The following is a 23,570-nucleotide window of genomic DNA, read 5'->3' as shown; positions in this document are numbered from 1 at the left end:
GCAAAGAGATCAAAGCTTATATACTTTACTTAGGGTAGAAACAAAACACACACACATATACAAATGTATATATTTATTTTATTTATTTTTTTTTTAGGATAGTTAAAAAGAACTGGCCTAAGATGGACATACTAACAATGTGAAATCTAAGTTTTCAAATCTAAAGGCAAGATATTTTGAAAAATATACTGAAATCAAAATGAAGTCAAGCAAAGCATATGAATTTATATCTTTTTTTAAGGAAAACCAAAGAACTCTTCAAGTACCTTATCCAAATGAAACAGAGGCTGGAAGCATTTTGAATTCTTGAATTTCACCAGGAATCTTATGCTAATTTTTTTAGCACATGATAACAACTACATTTTATGACAATTTTTATTCGTAAAATAACCATCCCAAACTATCAGATTATATTAAATCTATAAATAGATTTTTGTGGAAATAATAATCCTTTAGTATTAGAATGTGAGTACCTAATTAAAAAGAATAAATGTTGACACAAGACAACTATACAGTTTTAAAATAAATAACCATGATACATGCACCAAGTTTTATTTGCCTTCAAATTACATGAATAGAACAAATACGTTAGTTAAAATATTAAATTTTCTTGCATTTTACAGAAGAAAAAGAAAGTGAAGTGAAACTGTAGGAATTGCTGAACTTCAGATAAATGTTTCTTCAAAACAAGAGATATTAGTTCCTAAAAGATTCCTCTAAAGTTAAAAAAAGATTAAGAAAAACATTAAGCCATTGGGGTTATTACAGTTTTAAAAAACTACATGTTTCTTAATGGATATATGTTTACATTTACAGATAGTTAACTTAGTCTCCTGTCTCATAAAACTCAGAAGACACCATTGACGTCTAAACTAAGCAAAACTATAAAAGTCTTTTTTTATATTAAAAAAACTTTGAAACCTAAATATACCCTAATTTTATTTCCCAAGAAAACTTAATAATGAATGGCTAATCAGAAAGCAAAATGTTGTACAGATCACTTTCAAGAAAAGAAATACATTATGAGATTATACTTATTGCTGGTAACATCAACTAAAAACCCAAAAGATGACATACATATTCAGAGGATCAGTCGATCCTCTCCTCCCTCCTGAATTACCTGACCAATGGAGGTTTGGCTTTGTTGTTTCAGAAAGCACTGTTTTTTACATTCCATCAATTGTTCAAAATCACGCCACATTTTTGCTTGCTTCATGTTTGGACCATGACTTTCTCGTACAGCTTTTTGTTTTTCCCGGAGTTTCTATCATTTAAAAAAAATCAAGAATAATTAAATCTCAGTTATAGGAATCTATTTCTATTGTTGTAAGTCAGAGGAATATGGAATGCTTTGTACATTTGATGAGTATTAGTTAAAGAACAAGGTTCTCCTACAACATGTCAAAACTGAGATTATTAAAGCTAATTAAGTTTAAGGTAGATGTAGAACAACCTTAAATTAAACAGAACAATATAAAAAAAAAGAGAGGGGAAAATAAAGGGAATTAGGAAAATAGAATAGTGTCATGGTATAGAATACAGATTTTGGAAGTCAAAAGATGAGTCTTAACTTTAGCTTTGTCACTAGAGGAAGCAAGTTCTTTGAACCTGTTTTCTCAGTTGTCAATTATGGCTAATATTAGTGGACAATAAAATTATCTGGCCCTTATAATATTTTTCACATGTCAATAAATATGAAAATACTTGCCATGTATTATGTATGTTGCTGTTATTACTAGATGTTATATTCTATCCTGAAACAGTATATGCTCTCTGTATGTTCAAATTAATCAATTATATACATATTCCTAAGGGGAAGACATAGGGATTATTTAAAAAAAAAACAAAAAACAAAAAACATAGCATTTAGTAGGCCAGAATCCTTCTCAGAATTTATTTTGTTACTAACAGACTAGAAAATTCCAGTTGCCAAAACTGTTTTACTTGTTGATTCTAAAACTATAAACATAAATAAAAAAATTTTTTTCAATTACAAAATAATTTAGATTCTACATTATGGGAGATTGAGGAAGGCTGACTGAAAGGAAGGTCAACACAAACTCAAAAGACAATGAAAGACGTGGTAGAGAGGAGGTGAGGGAGAGGGAGGAAGGAGAGGAGGGATGGGGGAAGGAAGAAGGAGGCAAACAGAGAGAAGACAACAACAGTGTACATATAAGGAAACAGTGTGACAGAAATATCTACACTGACATGGAGTATGAGGAAAAATCACCAAGAGGGAGAGAAAAACAGGCAAAGACAAGGAAGCAGGTTACACAGGAACATCCTCATCTTTTCCTCTTTTAGCACAGGGTAGATCCACTAGCTAATCTAAGGACAAATGAGAATGGTGGTAGGTACTTGCCCAAATAAGAGGATAAACTAAGCTGAAGATTCAAGTCGCTTATTAAATACTACCCACCCCAGCTATGGATAATGAAAGCAAAGTTAACAGTAAATAGCAAGAGAAAACAAAGTAGAATTTAAAATGTGTAAATTTAAAATATAACCAGCATAATTTTTATGCCATACCTAGCATATGAATACATCTATTTAAGTTTATATGTTATACATAATGGATCTTACAACAAACATTTTTATCCTCTTAAAAGTATTTGGAAAGGACATTAAAGCAAACCAAGAATTTTAAGAGTTCTGAACATGATTTTAAATTAAGATACAACTTAAACTGTAACTTTTTTGTATTATTGGAATAATTCCCTTGTCAAAAATCCTAATAACCCGTAAAAGTTATTTAAAGAACCAAAGACAGAATGTGGGTACTATTTTGTGTAAGAAATATTAAATTTAATTTGCTATACAACTGTATGTATGTTTGAAACCTGTAACTTCCTGAGTACAACTGACTTTAGTATGTAATATATTTGAAAGCTTATTGTTATTTAATATAGATTTATTTTGTTTTTAATTATTAAGTACAAGAAATTGTTTTGTTTTGTACCAGGGATTGACCTCAGGGGGCTCAAACACTGAGCCACATCCCTAGCCCTTTTTGAATTTTTATTTGGAGACAGGGTCTCACTGAGTTGCTTAGGGCCTTGCTAAATTGGGTTTCATTGTTCTTTAAAGGAAAAGGGGAGACTCAATTAGCCTGAGGATGTCTATGAATGTCCTGTCTACTAGTTAATCTGAGTTTGCCTTGAAAATTTAGATCTATTCTAGAACCTTTGTTTAAGGAGCTTTGTTTTTTAAATGCCACTGTATGGAAATTGGGGAAAACCTAGTCATTGGCTCATTTTGTTTAAATGACAAATTGCTGCTACCACTTTTTATTTGGAGACAGGGTCTCACTATCCTCAAAGATTTGCAGCAGAACACTACATTGGAAGGGTAAAAGAATTTTTTTTTTTTTTTTTTTTGGTGCTGGGGATCAAACTCAGGACCTTGCACACGCTAAGCACGTGCTCTACCACTGAGGCACACCTCTCCAATCGAAGAATAATCTATAATTAGATTTGTTAATTTAGTTTGGGTCTTTAATAGGATTCAAAGCTTGACAAACATTTCTGTGCACATCGGCATCCATTCAGATATTTTTCAAAATAAGAGAATTAAAAGAATATTTTCATATTATTTAAAATGAACTCTTTGGATGGAAGACAATTATTCACAATCATACTGAATCCCCAAAACATGCCTTTAAACATGAACATTATTCCTTTTTTTCCTTAAGGAATTCTATAAAGGAATTGCACACATAGAATTCATAAGTTATCTTGTAAATGAGGAATCAGCTTTAGAAGGTTTCCTTTAATTTCTTTACTCTCATTAATGTAATAATTAATAATGGCTATTAGCCATTTATTTACAAATCACAAACCAGAACAAATAAGTGCTTCTTAGAGAAATGGCTGAGTCTAGGTTTGGAACAGGATATGTATAAGAAGAACTCTAGGTTCACCTTTGTCACACCAGAAAATAAAGAAGCCATCAAAGTCTACTGTTATTTCAAAAGGATTCAGAAACTGAATTCTAGAAACTCTCACTGCCCAAATAGGTGATAATTTGAGCACTTATAATAATAATAATTACAACAGAAATATACCAATGATAGTCAATGTGGAAGTCATAGATACTTTTGAAGGATGATAAACAAAATCAACTCATCATTTTGAAAACCAGAAAAATGACAGCTAGTCAGTATAAATGCATTAAGACTGAAACAAAGCTTTTCTCATTTGTACTTTAAGAATGGACAAGCTTCAAGAAAAAAAGTGAGTCAAGTGGTTATTCTGCCTTTCTTATATGATCTGTACCTCAAGTTAACTAAATGGTTGATAAAGATTAGTTGCACTTTATATAATTCAATGGAGAGGGAACAAGTTAATTAGAATGCCACCATTTTGCCCATCATGAATTATGTATCTAGGAATTGATTATGAATGTCTGCCTATATCACAAGAAGAAAGCCTTCTGATAGAAGAACCACAACCTATGAAGTATTCTTGTTAAATATCAAAAAACATTTAAAAATTCACAGGATATACTGGGGACAGAAAAACATTCTGATTGATATCACAGCAAAATTCAAAGTGTTGGAAACTCATCAGGACCAATGACTAGACTTTTTTTTCTTCCAACAAACTCCAAGGAAAAAAGATGGATGAATAAATTGGTGAAGAAGAGACTTAAGCGATTACATAGCAATGCAAGGAGTTTTATTAGATCTTGATTCAAACAAACAAGCCATTAAAAAAACAAAGAAACAGGGGCTGAGGTTGCAGCTCAGTGATAGAACGCTTGCCTGGCATGTGTGAGGCACAGGGTTCAATCCTCAGCACCACATATAAAAATAAATAAAATAAAGATATTAAAAAAAACTGGTGAAGTCTGGAATCGATTACTGGATATTATGAAATTATTGTTAAATTATTTTTGGTATGAGAATGTTTTATAGGAGTCTTTATGACACATACTAAAATATGACCAGATAAAAAAATTGGGGGCAATGGGTAAGACTATATATAAAGCAAGACTGGCCAGGAGTTTAATTATTGAAGATAAGTAATGGATATACATGGATATTTTCTCCACTTTTTATATAGTTTTGAAATTTTCCATAATAAGATTTTTTTTTAACAATGAAGACTACATCTACCTATTTAGCAACTACTCTACTGTTTTCTATAACATTTGTTTTTCTGAAGATCACCTTTAGAATATTACTTATCAGTTTCTAGGAGCTAATTTAGCTTTTATGTAAAATCATAGACACATGTATGTTTTATAATAATTCAGACCAGAAAATGTAAACAAGGACAAATAATTTTTCCATGAGCAATTTACTGAGTCAGATTAACAGCTAGTCAGTATAAATGCATTAAGACTGAAACAAAGCCATACTTTTCTCATTCTCATTAAGAATGGACAAGCTTCAATTTTACATATATATATATATAGTGTATAAATGAAATTATTTCCATGTTGCACACTCAAGAATTTTTACAGTGAAATTAGATACCCATACATGGTCAGCATTATAAAAGAAAAATTGCAGCTGAACAATGATGATGCTACAAACGTGATAATTAGAAAATCTAAGAAAACTTGATTTTCAATAGTGAAAATAAAATAACCCTAGAGAAGAAGAAACTCAAGAAATTAATCAACTAATAAAAATATATGAACTCTTATTAGGATGCTGACTCATATAAGAGACAAGTGATGAAATTTGAACATTGATTGGATATTTAAAGAAAGAGAAGATATGGGGATTATGAAACATGGTTAGCCTTCTTCGTACAACAGGCTTAAAATCACTGATGATGACCTCAGAACATATCTTGGTCATTTAATTTTTAAGTTTCTCATCTACCTATTTCAGTTTAAACATGAAGAAATAAAGTTGTTAGGGGGCTTATCCAAGACCCCAGTCAATAATTGGTCATTTTTCTGGGCTGGGGACATAGCTCAGTTGGTAGAGTGCTTACCTTTCATGCACAAGGCCCTGGGTTCAATCCCCAGCACCACAAAAAAAAAAAAAAAAAAAAAAAAATTGGTCATTTTTCTTCTGACAGAGGTCTTTTTTTCCTCTAAGAATGACATGGCTAGTGTTGTTAAAGCATGTTGCTTTATGAAGTCAATTCCAATAATTAATTGGTTAGTTATTTAATCCTGATGGTCAAGGCCTTTAGTACCTACCACCTCTTTTAGTAGGAATGGCTCAGAGAACTGAGAAAACAAGACTCAGTCATAAACTCCTATTTTAGTAGTCCTCAGATAATTTTGGGAGCTGAATATTTTAAGTAAGGTGCTGTAGTTTGATCTTGAATATTCCCCCAACGGTCCATGTGTTAAAGCCTTGGTTCCCTAGGGTAGTGTTATTGGGAGGTGGTAAAACCTTTAGGAAGTAGGACACCAGAGGCATGATCTTAAAGGAGACTGTGGGACCTGGTTCTAGTCTTTCTCTATTGCTTCCTCATGAGGTTAGCAGTTTGCTCTGCTATAGACTCCCTGCCATTGTCATCTAGTACTCTCGTCACAGGCCTGAAACCAATAGGTTTTTTTCAGGTATTTTGTTTTGTCAATAGCTAATCCATAAGGTTTTTCAGTTGTCTATGTTAAATGAATCAATGTTTGTAAAGGGCTTAAACCAGTATATAGAAGGCTTTGTCTTTATTAAATAAAATAAATGAGTAACTATATGTATATTTCATAAACAGAAAAATGTGAGAATAATCTGAAAACTATAATAAGAACCTTATTATGAACTGTTATTTAAAGCTAGATGATTTTTTTTCCCCAAAATTCTGCTGTAGAGTTAGGACTGTACCTCAGTGTAGAGTGCTTGACTAGCTTGCACGAGGCCCTTAATTTGATTCCCAGCACCAATAAATAAATAAATAAATAAATAAAAGAAGGCACAATGGATTTTCTTTCTCTCTTTTTTTTTTTTTTGTTGTTTTTTTTTTGTGCTGGGAATTGAACTCAGGGCCTCATGCATGCTAGGCAAGTGCTCTAGCACTGAACTACACCTCCAGCCCCTGACTTCCTAAGGAATGGTCTTCATCTATAAAAAAAATTAACAATTTCCCTTCAAAAAAAACTATACTATAACCTTTTTTAAAAAGAACAACATCGTAACCATGAACTAAAAGCCTGAATTAGTTAGATTTATTAAAAAGGAAAAAATAATTCTCACCTTTCCAAGGTTTTCTTGTTCAGCAATATTTTTGGTATACTGTTCCCTAGGGAGTCAACATAATGATTTAGTTTCAATTTACTTCAATTGATTTAATCATACAACTAAATTATAAATTAACAGACCTATCTAAATATATTAGTCAAAATAGTTTAAAATGGGTACTAGAGTCAGAATGAAATCCATTTTCAAACACTTTTTGTTTCCCTGTCTTCAGTCAGTTCTAGCAAACAGTAATTTAAGGAAAAAAAAAAAAGAAGACAAAACATTGCCTAGGTAATTAAGAGAATTAAGATGTTAAGTGCTATTTCTGGTTATTATACCCTTAAAACAATGGCAACCTATTTTAAATTATACTTTAACAAGGCTTGCAGGAAGGAGAAAGAATACCCATTTTAAACATTAAATAGTATATAATTCTGCAATTCTATTTCTAGGAAATCACATTACAAAAAAACTCCCTGACATTAATGAACGTAAAAACAAATATTATTTACTTCACCAGTGCTTAGAATAGAAATAAATCTGCAAACAAACAAACTAAATGCCTATAGAGGGGAAAATGTTTATACAGATATATTAGCAAATGTCTGCGAAAAAAATATGGCATAACATATATACCAAAAAGGCGTGGCCATGTGGACAGCATAAATTTCTGTGCACATTGTTTCATAATGATTACTTTTTGTTTTTATAAGTTTTTCTTTTGTAAGCTAAATAAAAATAAGTTTTTAAAACCTATTTACAAAAAGTTTTATTCTATTACTTTTAAATATATCAAATACTTCTAAATATTTTATATATATATATGTATATATATGTATATATACATAAGAACCCTAAACATTGATTCATCTAACATAGACACTATTATTCACAGCACTGGTAAATAAAATTGCACACCTAGCAATGGTTATAATCTGATGTATCTTCTAATAATGACCATTTTGTCCTTGAAGCTTTTCCTTCTCACTTCCTTCCTCTCTACTTTCAGTTCAGTGGACAAGTACAAGCATATGTCATGCTTAGAGATGGTTGAACAAATTCATATCCAGAAGTCATTTACAAAGGACAAGGTTTCCTATAAATTTCAACACAAATGTACAAAATGTGCTAATTTTACTAACTACTTGGTCATACACTGGCAACCTCTTTAACATCTACAGACTAGGTGTTGCAAAATTTGGTCTCATTTGTTCATTATATGCATGTTTACCCAGCAAAACAAAATGCAAAAAACATACAGGAAAATGATGTCTTAAAATGCCTAAGTATGAATACACTAACACATTTCCTTTTTTTTTTCCCCCCCTGGGGAGGGGGTAGTAGGGATTGAACTCAGGGGCACTCAACCACTGAACCACACCCCCATATCTTTTTTGTATTTTATTTAGAGCCAGGGTCTCACTGAATTGCTTAGGGCCTCACTAAATTGCTGAAGCTAGCTTTGAACTTGCAATCTTCCTGTCTCAGCCTCCTGAGCCACTGGAATTACAGGTGTGTGCCACTGTACCCCGCACACATTACCTTTTGTAATTGCTTCCCTCCCACCTCTTCCACATCACTGAAAAAAGACAGCATTTCATATGAATTTTAGCAAAAAGAAATTCACAAATTCACATATTTTACTATCTATATTTAACATGCATGGGCATTTTAATCATCTAGACAGATTGGATGTTTCAAGTAAGTTCTCATTTGTTCATCTTGCACATGACAGAAAAATAAGTTTTAATGTAAACATTTTTTAAAATGTCAAAAATTAAAAAAAATTGTCTTGACCATACAAGACAAAAATAAGATATAAAGTGGGTGACATGTCAAGGACAAAAATTGAAGAATAGAGGACAAAGGAACAAATGACAAAGAGTATAAGAGAGACTGTAGACCTTATATTTGAATGTAAATAGATTGTATTTAATAAAAGTAAATAATACAAAATTGAGACTCTAAGAAATAATAAACCAGAAGAGAAAATATAGCAGCCTAAATGAAGAGAAAGATTATTATGCATTTGTGCAAAAAAGGGATACAAAAGTGAGTAGAATAGAGAGAATGGCAATCAAAAGTACCCAAGATCCTTATAGAGCTTAAGTCAAGGTAGAATTTATGCACAGGAATGAGGGTGGAAGAGAATAAATATATTCCTGATGAAATTAATTTTACTCTTAAAATTTATGAGACACTAAGTCAAACTGTTTGGTTTTCCAGTTTGCCAAAGAAAAACAGCTAGAAGGATATAAATGACATATTACTCAACAAGAATGTATAGCTCAGATTGCTTTAGATAATTCATTTATTCTTCTAGGCCTCAGAATTGTTCAAATTATTCCTGCATTTCCAATTATGTAAAAAATTTTCAATATATTAACAGGCTTATTAATATGATATACATACTAAAATCTAAATTAATCCAATAGTTATTTAAGAAATAATTATGGGGGTCTGGGGTTGTGGCTCAGTGGTAGAGTGCTTGCCTAGCTTGTGTGAGGCACTTGGTTTGATCCTCAGCACCACATAAAAATAAAATAAAGGTATTGTGTCCATCTACAACTTAAAAAAAAAAAAAAAGGACCTGGATTAAATAAAAAAGAGGGAGGGAGGGAGAGAGAGAGAATATTATAGAATATTAGGTGTTAGGTGTGCTCTGGGTTTCAAGTACAAAACAGGACAGACAGGGCCTTTGCTCTCTAGGTATCATGCTACACAGTTGCCAAAGCACTGCTGTGTATATTTTATTACTTGATTCTATAAATGAGGCTCTCATTTTATAGACAATATAGTGATCTGTCCAAGGTCACACAACTAGAAAGTGAAAAACCAGATTAGAAGAAAGTTTTATGATTCCTTCTCCAGTATCCTGAGCTAAGATATGTTGCCTTCTTAAGTAGCATTAAGAGCAAACAATTTTTCAAAGCCAAGCTAATTTCTTATACTTTGGGGCTCACCAGAAAGAACTGTAAAATTTAAAAATGGAATAACAATGTGGCTTAGTGGTAGATCGTTTGCCTAGCACATGTGAGGCACTGGGTTCAATTCTCAGCACCACATATAAATAAATAAAATAAAAGTCCATTGACAACTAAAAAATATTTTTTAAAAATGCTGTGTCCATGCTGATATTTTAGGTACGTATTAATAGGGTTAGAATATCATAATATTCTGGGCTGGGGATGTGGCTCAAGCGGTAGCGTGCTTGCCTGGCATGCATGTGGCCCAGGTTCGATCCTCAGAACCACATACAAACAAAGATGTTGTGTCCGCCGAAAACTAAAAAATAAATATTAATAAATTAAAATCTCTCTCATTCTCTCTCTCGCTTTTAAAAAAAAGAATATCATAATATTCTTATGTATTGCTATAATCATGGCACAATATTTTTCCATAGCAAAAGTAGGGAACAGTGAAGGTTTATAATGATTTTTTAATGATGAAAAAGAATATCTTGCTAGAAAAATGATTAGAAAATCAATAGTTGAGAGCGGGATGGGGGTATAGCTCAGTTGGTAGAGTGCTTGGCTTGCATGTACACGGCCCTGGGTTCAATCCCCAGCACAACTAAAAAATAAAAATAAAAATCGATAGCTCAGGAGTAATTATTTCTTTCTTTACTATTTATATTGATAATTCTGAAAGAAATGGAACTAAATTTCTGTAACCTTTTTATTTTTTAAGAATTAAAGCAAAATTTGCATTCAGCAAAAGAATCTGAATGAGGACATTTTCAGTTTAATGTGTGAGAGTATATATTAGAAAAAAACATTGCTCTGTTTATAGGACATTTTCAGTCTGGCTTTCATTCCAGTGTACTATATACATATAAACATTCAGACTCTGCAAAGATACTATTTCTTAGATTTCTTTTTGTAATATTAATGTATATGCCACTCAAAAAAAATTAAAAAAAAAATTTTAAAATCTTATTATTATTATTTTTTTTTTGGTGGGTTTTATTTATTTTTTTTTTTTGTCTTTTTTGGAACTGGGTGTCAAACCCAGGGCTTTGAGAATGCAAGGCAACACTTTGCCACTGAGCTACATCCCAACCCCCATCAAAATCTTAAATATAATCTCAAATAAATGTGAATCCTAAAGATCAAGATCTTATTGGATTGTGAGAGCAAAACATTTGAATTGTGATGAGGGGCAAATAAAGCTTACGTTGTTCAATGACTGAATTTTATTATAGCTGGCAATTCAACTATAAATGAATTTTTTTAAAGATAGGATTTGATTTATTAAAGTATGCCACAAGATAGGATTACAAAAAGAATCACCATGTAAGGACTAAGTAGTATTTATACACTCTTCTCACTTTAAATGCTGGCACACTGCAATCACATCGTTTCTAGCTAAAATGCAGTCATCACACTGCACAATTAACAGGCAGATGATAAGAGTCCCAGCCATGTGGGGCTTTAAAAAGAAACGAATGTTAATGCTTATAAAAAAACAACTATAGGATTGGGATGTAGCTCAGTGGTAGAGAGCTTGCTCATTGTACATGAGGCCCTGGGTTCCATCACCAGCACCAACACACACACACACACACACACACACACACACATACACACACACACACAAAAGCAACTATAAAATTATACATATTTGGGGCTGGGCTGTAGCTCAACAGTAGAGTGCCTGCCTCACATGTGTGAGGCACTGGATTTGATCTTCAGCACCATATAAAAATAAATAAAGCTATTGTGTCCATCTACAACTAAAAAAAATATTTAAAAAATTATACATATTTCTGGAAATGAGGAGTTTTGCCTAATGGTTATAAAAGTTTGTGTTTGCAATGAGGAATCAGTTTTGAAAATATATAGTAGTGATGGTTGCACAGCATTTTCAATATAATAAGTGCTAATGGGATTGTATGCTTACGAAATGGTTAAAATAGTAAATTTTATTATACATATTTCACCATATTAAAAAAAGCAAACAAGCAAGAAATAAAATACAAGTATTTCTATTTAGTAGCAGGGCTGGAATATCCAGAACACGTTTAATAAAATTTAGTCCTAAACAATAGCTTACCATCTGCTTATTTAAATATTCTAAATATGTATAATTCTATTTTATTTATTAAACTTCTATAAGAAATTAAAAACTCAATATAAAAAAAATATCACTTGCCTAAATGCCTTCCTTTTTTCTTGTTGATCAGAAGAGACATATGCCTTCATCTCATCAGTAGCACGACGAAGCTGAACTTCTAGGTTCTAAATAGAAAGACAAGTTTCAGGGAAATCTTTGATTAAAAAAAAAAAAAACCTCAGAAAAGTTTCTGATCCACTTTCTTTGTCTTACCTTAATCATACAATTTGTATAATGATATTTACTCTCTTCTTGAAGACATTCTTCACGGAGTCCTCTAACTTCCTACAATTAGTTTAAATGGGCAACATTATTGAAAGAATAAGACAGATGAAAAAAGGATGACTTTAAATGTACAATAAAAGAAACACCAGAGAGTCATTTCTTCTTCTGCAATTATAAATTTTTTTTACTGACAGAATAGGTTTTTATTTTTATTTTTTTTAGAGATGGTGCATATTACTCCAAAACTTGAGGATTCAGTTGTTCATTTATTAAGTTCTACTGTGTCCAGCACTGTCCTCAGTGCTGGGGACACAGCAGGGAATTTAAGTAAAGGAGATAGGCTGATATAAACAACAACAACAAAAAAAAAAACATGAAGTGAAAGTGATTGTAGATGGGAATTAGTGCTACAAAGAAAACTCAACAGTAGAATGTGATGTGGAGACAGGGTGGGCCAGGTTGGGAAGGAGTATAGGGTGCTAAGAGATGTTTAAGAGGAAGTGATTTGTAGGCTAAAACCTGCTTGATGAAAGAAGAGAGTAAAACAAAGAGTGAGGGTAGAGTGCCCCAGGCAGAGAGAAGAGCACATGCAAAAGCCTGGAGGTGAAAATGAGCTGGACCTGTTTGGAGTTCAGGAAGAAAGCCCGTGTGGGTAGAGCTCCATGGATGAGAATCACAGCACAAGGATATGAAGTTAATGAGGCAGGTGGGGCCTTGTATACCAGTTTGGAAGTCAGATCTTATTTTATTTTTTTTGGTACCAAGGACACTCAACCACTGTGCCACATCATCAGCCCTTTTTTAATTTGAAAATTTTTTTTAGAGACGGGGTCTCACTAAGTTGCTTAGGCCCTCATTAAAACTAGCAAAGGCTAGTTTTGAACTTGCAATCCTTCTGCCTCAGCTTCCTGAGCCTGTAATTACAAGGCGTGTGCCACTGCACCCAGCTGTAAGTCAGATTTTAAGTGCTATGGGAAGCCAATGGAGGATGGTTTAAATTTTATACAGGTTTCTTTGACTACTCTATGGAGAATGAAACTTAGGAAAACAAAAGTGGAAGCAGGAGGGCAGGTAGAAGATTACTGTGGGAAACCTTGCAAGTGACAATGGACTCTGGACTTTGGCAGTAGTGGTATAGATGAAAAAATTCAGTGTGTACATATAAAGTTTAAAGAAACACTTCTGAAGCTAGAAAGACAGGTCAGAAGATGATGATAAAGATTTGGGAATCTTCTGACACTGATATAGTGAAAATGTGCATACATAGCAGTTTTTGCTAAATTGTTATAATAAAAATTCTCTTCTTACCTGTTCTAATTTGGACCGATTGCTTTCCAGGCCTGCTGCACAGCTATCATACTGGGATTTCTTTTCATCACACTCCTGGGTTAGTTCCTAGTATAAAAAGGGCAAATGATTGAGTAAGTGAAAAACAAAGGTCTAAAATGTGGCTCTGAAACAATGCGTGCCCTTGTCAGTCTTGTAACTTAACTCTAAGCTTCTTGGCATACTTAAGAGTTATTTATACAACAATCAGACATTTGAGAATTATGACAGATGGAAATGCTGATAAGAATAATAGCTACCATGTAGTGAGTTGTGTGCCAGGCTCTTTATTAGGAGCTTGGGATACAAACAGTGAACAAAATAGCCCCAAATTCTTCCCCTCAAGTAACATTCAAACAAGTAAACAGGCTGCTGGGCGCTCTGATAGGCAAATGCAAGGTGCATAGGAGCACAGAGGACTCTCACACACCCCAGCCCAGGCTTAGGGATCAGTGAATGTGACAACTTCCTGGAGAAACTGAGCATAAGGATTAGTAAGATTAGTCAGGGGAAAGGTGAACAAGGGGAAGAGGACATTTTTAAAAAAGGAACACTATGTATGAAGGATTGGAAGAAAGAACAAGAACAATTAAGGAACTTACAAACTGTTTATTAGGCTGGAGTGGGTCTGGGAAGTAGTGAGAAGGGAGGATGAAGGCTTAGAAAAGGGCCTGATCAGAAGAATTTTCTAGGGTGTTTGAACTGGACCCTTAACAATAAGTGAATCTCATAAAAGTTCCTTGAAGGAGCTATTACTATCCCACACAATGCTTGGAGAACATTCGGGGGGGGGCATATACCTTGCCAAAGATATACTGCTGGAAAGAGGTGGTGTCAGAATTTGAGTTCAGGCCATTTTTAGTAGTTTCAATGTTTATTCTAATGTAATATTTTGAAGGAGATTATCTGAAAATCTGCTGCAAAACCTAGAAATGATTAAAGTATTGAAAAAATACTTGATTAGGTACATATTCTTTTAAATACAGAGCTGAACTGAATTCTTAAGGAAGAGGAATCACCAGGGTCATAAACAACAGATGACACAGTGGCTACTCTTGGTGAAAGGAGTTGAAGGCAGTCAATCCTGGTAATAGAGTGATTTTTGATGCCCAGACAGGGTAGAAGAATACCTTGGGCCTATGCAGGAAGTTAGAACTGAGGATCCTGTAATAAATCCAAACTGCCTTCAACTTAGGACCTTGTAAGTAAAGGGTTAATACCAGTCTCTGAGAATGACTCTGGTTTCATATAATACAGTTTCTTTGGAAATGGAAGACTTACCATAGATTAGTAATGTTGTGTGTGCTGCCTTTGTTGTCCATACAACAAAGAATTGTATCTGACTTGGGGTGACTAGTATAAAAGATAGTGTGGAAAAGGGGCTGTGGCTTTCATTTATCAAAGTGACCTACAGCTATAGCTATGACTCTCAAGGGTAACAGTCATATACACCCTAAGTGGGAGAAGCGGCAGCAGATGTTCTTTACTTAGGTAGCTGCTGGGCCTCTTGAAGAGATGAAGATGCTATAGTTGATGAAAGCCTTTTTGGTTGGTCAGTCTTATGGTCAAGCTGATCAATGTGCAACTCTAGTGCTGCAGAGACAGCAGACAAGGAAAGGAGGCCTGAAATCAGGTAGGCCTGAGGTTAGTATTTACCCCACCGCATGGTCTAGGAACTCCCAAGATAAGCTCAAAATTAGCTCCAAGCTTGTGTTATTTCTAAAAACCCTGGCAGAATAACTGCAAATCCATTCTGGAGGGACACATATTCCACCTTAGCTGCCAAGATTCAAGAGACAAAATCATGTTAATGGCAGGCTGACAGTCTCAAAGCAGAAAACATGTAAGCAAACAATTAATACATTAAGGAGTAAGAATCAGAAGATATAAATTACAGCAGGATCACACCTCAGGAACTTTGGATCCTAGAAATAAGCTCTTTAAATAAATATGCTTAAAATTTAAAAAACAAATAGAAAGGATTAGAAAAATCACACTGAAAAAAATTGAAATGAAAAACATAGTCACAGAAATTAAAGTGGATAGAATAGATCTAAGATTAGACACCAGTGACAACAAAAAATATTGAATTAGAAAAGAGAACTGAAGAAATTACTCAACATTCAACATAAACAAAAAGATGAAAATCATGAAACTGAGGTTAAGCAATAAGGAACAGAATAGACATGTATAACACATGTCTAAATGGAAAACAGACTAGAAAAAAAATGGAGGAGAGAATATTTGAATGTATTATATACAATTTTTACAGAAATAAAGACACAAAATAAATTCTAGATATACACTTAGACTATGGTAGCAAAATTAGACACCACTGAAGAAAAAGATAAAGACATTAAAACCAATTATATGAGCAAAATGGCCCAAAAAGAAAAGATAAACTGATAGCAGACCCTTCAATGTATTAAGAGAAAGCAGTGAAAAGGTATTTTTTCTGACCAAGCCATTATTCACACAAACATCCCCCCAAAAAGGTTACATTATTTGTTGTAATGATTCTTTACTGAGAGAACTATTAAAGAATACAAAACAAGGAAAGCTGAAATTCAGGAAGAAGGAAATAGGATCCAGAAGGAAGGAGTAGAATATAAGCAGCAATGGTGAGAACTGCTAACTATCTGGATAAATCTAAACAGGAAATGATTGTATAAAATAGCAATTATAATAATAATGACAACTACTTTTAGAGATAGAAATAAGAAGGAAATAAAATGCCAGAGACTAACAACATCCATTCAAGATAGGAGAGGATGTTAAGTTACTCTGCTGTCCTATATTGCTAGGAGATGCTGACTAACTCTTGACTTTGTTAGATCTGGACTAGATGTTAAAAACTTAAAAGTAAATCATATCAGAATCAAAGTAGAAGAAAAAAAAAGATGTAAAAGGGAAACAAAATAGGATTGGTACAATGGGGAGTTGAAAAAAAGAAATTAAGCTGAAACAGTAAATAGAATGAACAGAATTTTTAAGAATCCAAATGTATCAATAACCAGTAAGTGCAAATGGGACTAAGTTCTCCAATTAAAAGATTCTCAAAGTGGATGTAAGAAACCCCTTTCACATAAAATTTAGCTATATGGGGCTGGGGTTGTGGCTCAGTGGTACAGCGCTTGCCTACCATGCATAGGGCACTGGGTTCGATCCCTAGCACCACATTAATAAATAAACAAACAAACAAATAAATAAATAAAGGTATAAAAAAATCTAGCTATATGCTATTTATGAGGCACATATAGGACAAAACTAAGGACACATAAAACTCAAAGGGAACATATAAAAAGATGTACCAAATAATGCTAATGATAAGAAAGTTGGCATACCTGCTTTAATAGTAGGCAAAATAAGCCTCTGAGGCAAAAAGTATTACCAAGAGCCAAGAGGGTTAACAAATACAAATAAAATATATAATTTACCAGGAAACTTTTTTTAAAAAATAAGGTGTTTTTTCTTTTGGATATAGTAAAATACACATAAGATTTACCATCTTCACTATGTTTAAGTACAGAGATCAGTGGCATTAAGTTCATTTACAATGTTGGGCAACCATCACCACCATCAATCTCTAGAACCCTTTTCAACTGAAAAACTTTCACTGAGACTTTTTGTCCATTAAACAACAACTCTTCATTCACCAGGAAGTTTTGAATAACATAGCTAAAAAGCCTGATCTGTTGAACACATGGAATACAAATGGAAAATAGACACTCTCGATAAGATCAAGTCACTAAAAAAAATTAGGCTGGCCTCAGACCTTTTGATAGCCACCCATAACTCTAGAAGACTATATAGCTATGCTTTAAAACTCTTCAAGGAAAGAAAGCATGATCTAGTAAGCTGCTGTTGAAATATGTAAGTTGTACCTAGGTGTCCATAAAGGGATAAATAGATAAAGAAAATGTGGTGTATATATACAATGGAGTTTAATTCAGCCATAAAGAAAAATGAAATTTTGTCATTTGCAGGAAAATGAATGGAACCAGAGACCATGATGTTAAGTGAAATAAGTTAAACTCAGAAGGTTAAGGGTTGTATGTTTTCTTTCCATATGCAGAAGCTAGAGAAGAAAGAGGAAAACAAAGGTGGGGATGGATCTCCAAAAAATCAAAGGGAGATCAGTAGAGAAAAGGAGTAAGGGGTGGGTAGGGAAGGGGGAAGTGCTGGAGAATGATATTGGCCAAATTATAATGTTACATACATGTATGAATATGCAACAACAAATCCCATCACTATATATAACTGTAATGCCCCGATGAAAATGTGGGGGGTGGGGAAGAAATATGTAGACTGCAAACTCAAGCAAAAACTAATCAGGGAGCATTTTCTTCTGAGGCTTTTTTGAGGACCTCTGGAAGACAAGTCCAGACAATCCCTAAAAAACAAATACCAAATGTCTTCTTTGATATAATGAGAGCAACTAAGAACAGAGCAGGGAGGAAGAGCAGGAAGAAAAGATTAACATTAAACAGATACATGAGGTGGGATGGAAAGGGAGAGAAAAGGGAAATTGCATGGTAATGGAGGGAGACCCTCATTGTTATACAAAATTACATATAAGAGGTTGTGAGGGGAATGGGAAAATAAACAAGGAGAGATATGAATTACAGTGGATGGGGTAGAGAGAGAAGATGGGAGGGGAGGGAGGGGGGATGGTAGAGGATAGGAAAGGTAGCAGAATACAACAGTTACTAATAGGGCATTATGTAAAAATGTGGATGTGTAACCGATGTGATTCTGCAATCTGTATTTGGGGTAAAATTGGGAGTTCATAACCAACTGGAATCTAATGTATGAAATATGATATATCAAGAGCTTTATAATGTTTTGAACAACCAATAAAAAAAATTAAAAAAAAAAAAAAAAAAAGAATAATGCAAGGACTGGTAAGAACTACTAGATCTAATAATTAAGGCTTAAAGCCAAAAACAGAGGGGAAACTGAGGTAACAAAACAGAAAGTAACTGTTATTTCCCTGATTGAACAAAAACTGCAGGGAGGAAAAAGGGAAAAGAAGGTGGAAGACATAATTAAGTAAGCTAGTTTTCTAATTTTTTTTATATTTATTTTTTTTTAGTTGTAGTTGGACACAGCACCTTTATTTCACTTGTTTACTTTTGTATGTGGTGCTGAGGATGGAACCTAGGGTATCGCATGTGCGAGGCGAGCACTCTACCGCTGAGCCACAACCCCAGCTCTCTCATTTTTTTAATTGCTGGAAGTAGGTGAGGGACTGTCAAATGACATCATTTTCAGCTAACAAATCAAGTCATAGTATAAGCATATCCAAGGTACAAAAGCAAATACTAAGAAAGGTAATATAATCAACTAAAATTAGGTACTAGAGGAGCATGGGGAGGGAAAAGTAAGAAAAAAAATATTAACTTCATCATTTTACAATAAAGATTAATAGATACCATTATCGATTAATGATAGTGTTGGAAATGTAATTGTTAGAATAAAACCACAAATCAGAAAACACACACACAGAGGAAGTGGGGAGGATTTTTTAAGGCTTTAAAATCAAAAGCCAAACATAAAATGACAACATTAAGATCAAATACATCCACATTATCAATAAATATAAATGGGCTAAATTTATTTTAAAAATCTTTCAGATTATATTATAGAGCAAAACCTAATCCAAGATCTAGTCAAGAAACATACCTAAAACAAAGTCATTTCTAAAAAGTGTTAACTAAAAGCTTTCTATCATGGTGCATATCTGTAATTCCAGCTACTTGGAAGGCTGAAGTGGAAGAATCACAAGTTAGTTAATTGCCTGGGCAATTTAGCAAGACTCCATCTCAAAAAAAAAAGTAGAAACTATAGATGGACAAAAATGTATAACAGGTAAATGCAAACAAAATAATATTAGTCAGGGTTGACTTCAGTTCCCTCTCCAAAAAAAAATTCATTATTGGTATACTGTTAGTACAAAGAACTTGCCTGTGCAATCTGCCAGCTATGTGACCTAGGGCACATCCCTAACCTCTCTGTGCCTTCATTTGTTTATCTGCATAAAGGGGAGTCCCTACTTTACTGGATTGTTAAATGAGTAATGTCACAGTGTATGGCACATAGCTAGTACTTAATAATTATGATTATTATCGAATTCATCGTTATCCCCAAGTTACCACTGCTGAGTGAGGTTGCTGAAACTTTCCTGAACCAAAGTGTTCTCTGATTGTAGTGCCTCTCTACTTGTTTCAGATATACTATGATTCTGATTCTTGGATTTCCCTGAAAGTCCACTTCCTTCATCGTCCTAAGTAACCTTTCAATAAACTCTTCATTTAAAATGTAAATGGATTTAATAAAAAACTATTTACAAATAGATTTATTGGCTTACTAGCAGGAAGACATCTTATCATAACTGGAAATACATATAACCAGTCCTTTTGTCTTTAAATTGCTTACTTAGGGAAACCATTAAGAAAATGAATGAATTGGAATGCATCCATGAAAACAACTACTGATGTTCTCAATGTGAAAAGATTGTTCAAAATTTTCTTTCTGGCCAGGCATGGTGGCACATGCTTGTAATCCCAGGAGCTCAGAAGGCTGAGGTAGAAAGATTACAAGCCATAATCAGCCTCAGCAACTCAGCAAGGCTCTAAGCAACTTAGCAAGACCCTGTCTCTAGATAAAAAATATAAAATGGGCCAGGGACGTGACTCAGTGATTAAGTGTACCTGGGTTCAATCCCCTGTACAAAAAAAAATTTTAAAAATCATCTTTCTGAAACTTCTTCCTGACATCACTTCATCTCTGCTTCTTTTCTCACCAGTTAGGTATATAATTCTGATTATATATTTTTCTTAAGATGGATTATCTGCTGTTTTCCTTGAATTTCTTTACATCTCATCCATTAGTGCATGAACTCCAGGGAGCAGGAGCTTGTTGTCTCTTCCACTGTGATAGCAGTGGTATAATGGTATAAGCAGATTTGAAATAAAATGATACACATGCTAGAATCAAGCCCCAAGTCTCTAACTTACTACTAATCTACTTGGATAAGCTACTAAACCTATCTCAGACTCTGGCATTTTCTATTAAAAGGAAATTATGTCTAAGTGATTTCAAGATGATATGATTTTTCATTTTGCTTCTCCAACTCTGATGGAGAGTTTTTTAGTTCCACATCAGGCATGTGCAGCACAGTTCACCTTCAAACTTAACAATACTACAGGAAGAGTGATGAAATAATTGCAACTGTAAAATGGTGGAGGCCACCTGACCTAGATTTGTGGAAGGCATTAACTTCTTTTCTTTTTATGGTTCTGGGGAATGGGCCCAGAGCCCTCTATCACTGAGCTACACGGCCAGCCCTTTGTATTTTGAGACAGGGTCTTGCTAAACTGTCAGGCTGGCCAGGCTGAACTTGTGATCTTCTTGATTCAGCCTCCTAAGTAGCTGGGATTATAGGTATGCTCCACTGCACCTGGCTAAGACAAACCCTCCTGTTTATCTTTAAAGCAGTGGTTAGAATTCGCTTCCAAGTAATGGTGTTTCATCACTTTTCATGCCTCCCAGCAAAATGAGTTCCAAAGTTAATTTGTCACTACTTGTTGGCAGACTCTTGAGCTTTACTTGGCTATAGAAGGATGTGGCTTAATATTTACAGATATGACATGCATATGATTTAAAGGAAAAAGTCTCATCTGGTTGCATCTGTGGATTTCAGTTTAAATTCCTGCTTCTCTTCCTTTCCCAGCTTTATGACAAACTTAGTTCCATAAGTTAATCCAAAAACTTCAAACATTATTATTATTATTATTATTATTATTTGTTTTCTATAATTACACAAATAAAATATTCAGTAGTCTACCTAGTATAGCTGAACAAGACAGAACATTAAAAATGTCACAAAATCATATTCCCTTACTTGACATTTTTGACGCAATTGTCGAAGTTCTTTTATGACTGGGGCTAAAGCTGACTTCTTTTCAGATACCAGGGAATTCAATTTTTTTACCTGTCATTTAAACAAAAAAAACAACATTTTAAAAAATTTCAAAAGAAAATATTGCTTGCATAAAAATATGTTGCAGTGTTAAAGAGTATAAAAACTATAAATTACTTCAGGGCCAAACAATGGGAAAGGGACTTAGTAAATTTTGATTCCTCAACAAGATGGAATACTATTTAATCATTCAAAGTGTAAATTATCAAGACTGTAAATCATTATGGGAAAATATTAAATGAATAAAATACATTCCAAAGTTGCCTATACAAACTATAATCATGTTGTACTATTTAAATATATGGTTATGTAAGTTATATAAGATATACATAAATATGAACAGCATGATATTAAAAATACTTAATAACTGAATGGCACAACTAATGACCAATCAGAATAGATACCAGTCATAGGGACAGAGCCCTGGAGGCTGCCTCTGTACTAAATGCTAGTTTTTTAACAAGTTAGATTTTGGTAAAATTCAGAAGATTCTAGGAGAATATCCAATGTAGACAAGGGTACTCGAAGAGTTTGGGGCACAGCAGCTATTTATCAACAAGGAAAAATTTCAATATTATAATGCCTGATGAAAATGTGCCAGTTCATTTTGGCTGAACAAGAGCCCTGAATATGAAAAGACACTAAGGACATATATTAAAAGGAAATAATTTTATTAGGCAGGATAGTATAATTTGGGAAAACTTATTTTTTTGTAAAAAACTTATTCTTTTGCTATATATATGTTATCTAAAAATCATACATAAACTATTAGAAGTTGAACATCCTTATTAAAATGGAAAAATTCAAAAGAGATTGACAAAAATAGAGCTAGGCACAGTGGCATATCCCTGTGATCCCAGAGGCAGGAGGCCAGCAAGTTCAAGGCCAGTCTCAGAACTTAGTGAGACCCTGTCTCAAAATTTAAATAAATAAATAAATAAATAAATAAAGGTCTGGGGATGTGACTCAGTAGTAAAACACCCTGGGTTCAACCCCCAGTACCACCCACCCTCAACAAAAAAAAAAATGAGAGAGACTGATAAGAACAGACCAAAGAATATAAAACACACTGTATAGAAAAGAAAATCTGAATGTTTCACTGAAAATAAAACAAACACAAAATCATCTGTTTTCTAGCAATAGAAGAAAATAAAAGAACTAAAAAGAAAGTGTAATCACCATTTCGGACATGTCATCTAAGGTTCGTCCTTTCATTTCATCAACTTCACTCTTCAGTGCTGATACCCTTTCTAGCTCTTCTTGGGTATAACTATATCCAGATATACCTTTTTTCTCCTCAATAGTTTGCTGTAAGAAAGACATAAAAAGGTCACAAAATGGGTATCAAAATTTTGCTGGTTTCCATATGAAGTAAAGCAGACTTCATACTTTACAAAAAAGTTATAAATACTAAATTTGTTTAGAATTCTAAAGGACAATCTCAAATGACTTTGAATATTACTTCATCCAATTACATGCCTTTCCATGTTACCAACCTATACTAGACTTCATTATGGTATCCTCAGGTGCATAGGAATAATGCTATGTATTTAGTACAGAACCTGAAACACAGGTTATACTCAATAAATATTTAATAAATGAATGAATTCTCAGGTGGTAAGTGGTTCTTGCATTTGGTCACTTATCCAATATTTATTAAATGTCTAACTGTGCAAAGCACAGTTCCAGGCACCAGAATATAGCAGTGCACAAAAAGGGGGGGATTCCTTCCCTCACAGAGCCTACTTGTGGAAAAAATAAGCAATGTAAATA

The 23,570-nt window shown here is 33.5% G+C and overlaps 1 protein-coding gene across 3 annotated transcripts in view; it reads right to left on the bottom strand.

The window, feature by feature from the left end:
• Positions 1–536: 536 nt before the first annotated feature.
• Positions 537–23,570, bottom strand: part of Ift81 (intraflagellar transport 81) — a 67,100-nt gene continuing 44,066 nt past the window's right edge. For 2 of the 3 annotated variants that reach the window (XM_046446274.2, XM_058579868.1), the window contains exons 13-19: positions 22,977–23,105; positions 21,720–21,809; positions 13,796–13,882; positions 12,476–12,547; positions 12,302–12,387; positions 7,163–7,208; positions 537–1,264 (exon numbers count right to left, since the gene is read on the bottom strand). In XM_046446274.2, coding sequence (XP_046302230.1) covers positions 1,082–1,264; positions 7,163–7,208; positions 12,302–12,387; positions 12,476–12,547; positions 13,796–13,882; positions 21,720–21,809; positions 22,977–23,105 — 693 coding nt within the window. In that variant the 3' untranslated portion in view covers positions 537–1,081. The remainder of the gene's footprint in view (positions 1,265–7,162; positions 7,209–12,301; positions 12,388–12,475; positions 12,548–13,795; positions 13,883–21,719; positions 21,810–22,976; positions 23,106–23,570) is intronic. The other variant, XM_046446275.2, reaches the window with a different exon arrangement.

This window comes from Marmota monax, unplaced genomic scaffold (assembly GCF_021218885.2).
Source record: "Marmota monax isolate L192 unplaced genomic scaffold, Marmota_monax_Labrador192_F-V1.1 WCK01_AAM20220418_F8-fsc00092, whole genome shotgun sequence".
NCBI classification, from domain to species: Eukaryota; Metazoa; Chordata; class Mammalia; order Rodentia; family Sciuridae; genus Marmota; species Marmota monax.
Note: the sequence above shows the minus strand (reverse complement) of the source record. Positions and strands in the feature narration are given on the sequence as shown.